The sequence below is a fragment of the Pan paniscus genome, chromosome 7 (assembly GCF_029289425.2).
Source record: "Pan paniscus chromosome 7, NHGRI_mPanPan1-v2.0_pri, whole genome shotgun sequence".
NCBI lineage: Eukaryota > Metazoa > Chordata > Mammalia > Primates > Hominidae > Pan > Pan paniscus.
Genome location: NC_073256.2, coordinates 28902166 through 28905959, shown reverse-complemented (window position 1 = coordinate 28905959; position 3794 = coordinate 28902166). Strand labels below are relative to the sequence as shown.

Genomic DNA, 3794 nt, shown 5'->3' with positions numbered 1-3794 from the left:
CCCTCAGGCCTTTCCTTAGTCGCAGACTCGGGGAGGCCCCAGAACCCCCTCGGCTTGGACATCACCGGCCACAGTCCTGTGACGCCCTGTGATCTTCCGTCCCAGATCTCATTCCACTGGCTGTGCCTGTCAGGGTGTGCTTAGATTTTGGAGTCCCAGTGTAAGGCATACTCTTATTGGGAAGGGGGCTTCTTCATTCTCTTCTTGTGAATGTAGATGTGAAGCCAGGGGATAAGGAGAAAAAGAGAGGCCAAAAGAGAACCAGAGAGCCAGGGAGCTAGGGAGAGTGAGGTTGAAAAAGAAGGTAACATTGAGAATTGGGAAGCTGTCTCTGATGGATTTTGAAAAGCAGTGATAGTGAAAGAGTTCTAGAAGCTTTGTAGAAGGTGTTGAAAAAAATTGTGAAAGTTACGTGGGCAAGAAATAGTGGGATAGATGAGATAGACAAAGAGAGACAAAGGGAGCCCACAGCTCTCTCTATTATAAAACTTTTGGGATTTGCCCAAGATTTCATTCTACCATAGCGTCATTCGACCTGTCCCAGGCCAGGGCACACTATTCCATGTTCTGGATGTGCTGAGCTGATCATCTTCTTCAGGAAAAGTAAAAGATCAAGTCATATACTGTATAGATTTATAAGAAAATAAGATTAAGATTGAAATTTTCTGATACAAGTGAGTCTAGAGAACCTTTACCATGTATGGTTACTGGCGCCAAAGAAGCCTTAGTGATTCCTGGACAGAATCGCAGAATGTCAATGAAGGAGAGAGCAGGTATGTTAGTGTGTGTTTACCTTGGGTTGCCAGGAGGTTGCCATGTGACTATGTGTGACTGTGTGCATTTGTGTGTGTGTGGTGTGAATGTGTGATAAAGGGTCAAACTAGGGCAGAGAAAGCACCCTGGCCTGCCATGACATTGAACGTTATAAATTTAGAACACCTGCCGGAGACATGAGACCCACAGTGGAGGCCATAGGATCCTGCCAGCATGGGGGGTTTCTGGACCTGTCAGGGGGCTCATCTCAGGTTTCCTCCCACTGTCGATCTATGTTCCCTCTCTAAATGAAAGTCACCTCTTGTGCGGAGACAGGTAAACTGTGGGCATGATCTAAATTTCTTCCCTGTGCTCATTAGAAAATGAAACATTTCCCATCATCTCTCACTCCATTCACACTGTAACTGCACAGACACGGTGCTCAGATACCTGAAATAACAACGTCTTCCCTGAAAGTCCTCAGACCAAATTAGATGTCCCTTCTCAGGTGGATGGGCTCCTGAGAAAGCAAACTGTTTCCTGTGGACACCATCCCTTATCACACACATTCACCGATAGGAAAAGCCATTAGAAAAGTTGAGGGTGGGAGATGAGCATTAGGACTTATGGGATGCAGGTAGGATTTGGAGCCCAACACAAGTGCACTTGACTGAGGAACACAGAAAGAATGTGTGCTGGATGATAAATGGAGTTTTGGGCTTGTGAGAATTAGACTCTGTGTGGAAGACTAACGGATCCCTTTCTGTCCTGCAGCTTGGCTACCACACAAATGAATCCACCCAAACGTCGCCAAGTGGAGCAGGGTACCAATATAGGTAAGGCAAATTTCCCTGATATTTCTTAAGATCTCCCTGCCTGGAGGTCAGTGTCATGTCTCACAATCTTATAAAAGGAGAGGGTGCTTTCTGCAGGATGAGTGGAAAGTCATGCTTGATTGATGGGGGCTGGTGTCCTGAGGCTGGCCTATGCTGGGTTGTGGATTTCTGAAGGTCATATTCTGAAATCCAAGAGACTCTTGCTGGAAGAGCCTTAACCTCCCTCATTGTGATCTCTCTGCAGGTGCAAAAACACCCTCAATTCCAGGAGCTCCACACTGAATTCAGGCCAGTCCCTGGAACCTCCCCAGGTAAGTTATTATGTCACTGCATGGCAAAGATTGCAAAACACCCTCAATTCCAGGAGCTCCACACCAGAATTCATGCCCGTCCCAGAAACCTCCCCAGATAAGTTCATATGTCCTTGCATGGCAAAGATTGGACAGTGCTGCACACTCTTCAGGCTCAAGAGACATCCAGTGGATGTACATTTAGGTGGGTCAGCATGAGAGTCAATTCTGGGAGGGAGTGTATTTTAAACTTGTAGAGGGTGAAGCTCCTGGCAACTCCCTCCACATCAGCATCATTTGCAGCCTTTTTGGAGAATACTGACGGCCATCTTTTCACGGGTGCAGCAGGATTCCAGCAATGAGGAGCTCATCATAGTCCTAGAACAAGGGACAGAAGTGAGGTTGAGCCTGGAAGAGGTCATCCTCATCTTGGCCCCAGAGACAGCGCTGCAGCTGACCGTGGAGAACACAGTCCTTGTGATTGTTCCTGGCATATCCTGAGGTCACAAGATGGCCTGCAGTCCCCTGTGCAGATCCAGTACATCATGCCTTCCGTTGATGACTTCAGCTTGGAGTGCCATGCTCAAGATGGAGACATCTCAGACATGAAAGAAGAGAATGTGCCTCTTTCACCTGCAGAAGAACGGGAGGCAGCACCCCTATATCACCAGCCCTTGATGATATCCCCAGCAAACCACAAAGCTGGGATCAGCCCTTTTCTTCTAGTAACCCCATTGTGCATTCCATGCTGTCTGGCAGCCTTCCCCCAATGCTACCCTCTACCACCCACATCTAGTCCCGTGGGACACCCTAGACCAGCCAACTCCAGTTTCAGCCTGCATGGTATGGAGCTACTGTGCACCTCCTCCCTCAGCCGTATGCCCCCTTCACCAACTCCTGGTCCCCAGATCTATCACAGGGTTCACCATAGGCCTCCCAGCAGGGCACAGAGATGTCTCTTTAGGAAGTGATTTAACCAAGAGTCACCCCCTGCATTGATAGGTCAGAGATTGTCCAAGTCCTTAGTCAGTGCATTCCCTGAAATGTGGAGAGAAAGTAATTCCAAGGACCGCTTGCTTCCCCTTTGCTGTTTCCCATCAACACCCACTGTCTTCAACAGCAGAGGGCTCCAGATGCTGCAGGGAGGGGGAGAACCGCAGGGAGTTCAAATAAAACATTCACATTTCACTTCACACACACTGTCCCTTAGACTTTCTCTTCCTATTTAAGCACATACATCCAACCACACTCAATCGAATCCCTGACTGCTCCATGTGAGAGTTCTGCTTCCAGCATGACGTGGTCTGAAAGTTCATCTGAAGACAGCTGCTCACTCCCGGGGTCTAATACTGCCCTTGCATGCTGATGTCCTTGTAGTCATTGGTCTGATGCCACAATAAATAATTCCTAAGGCTGATGCTCTATTTCTGCCCTGAGACTCTCCCCTTTTTCTCCAAGCTGTGCCCCATTCCTTGTCTTAGTCCAGGTTCCCTACACTCCCCAGGCCAATGCTTTTGAATAAATCTTGACGTCATTGAATGAAGTAGTGGTGACTGCTGTGTTTGCTTCCAACTGAGACACTCTCCTGCTCTCACTCATCACGTTTCCGTTCACATTTGCCTTTGTTTAGTTTTGTTTTCCATTGTTTGGGTTTATTATTCATGTACTTATGAAATAACTGCCACATTTCTGACAGTTTTTTGGCCAATTTGGAGCTTTTCCTGTGCTCCTCCTTCCAAGTCCTGAGTGGGGTAACTGTTTGCACCTCTGGGCCCTGGGATTGGTCTGGCTTAGAAAATGGTTGAACAGAGCTTAGCTCTGTGTGTTGGGACGGGCACCTGCACTTGCTCACAGCTGCTTCCAGGCTCTCCCTGTCCTGCCTGGATGTCTCTGTGTCTCTGGAGTGTCTAGAAAG

At 48.0% G+C, this 3794-nt stretch overlaps 1 protein-coding gene across 1 annotated transcript; it reads left to right on the top strand.

Moving 5' to 3' along the window:
• The first annotated feature begins 696 nt into the window (after nt 1-696).
• On the top strand, nt 697-2850 carry LOC117981338 (proline-rich protein 23D1-like). Its single transcript, XM_034965641.3, is given in 5 exon segments — nt 697-773; nt 1528-1589; nt 1930-2009; nt 2225-2366; nt 2369-2850. Coding segments are annotated over 5 exon segments (843 nt in total).
• The last annotated feature ends 944 nt before the right edge of the window (nt 2851-3794 follow it).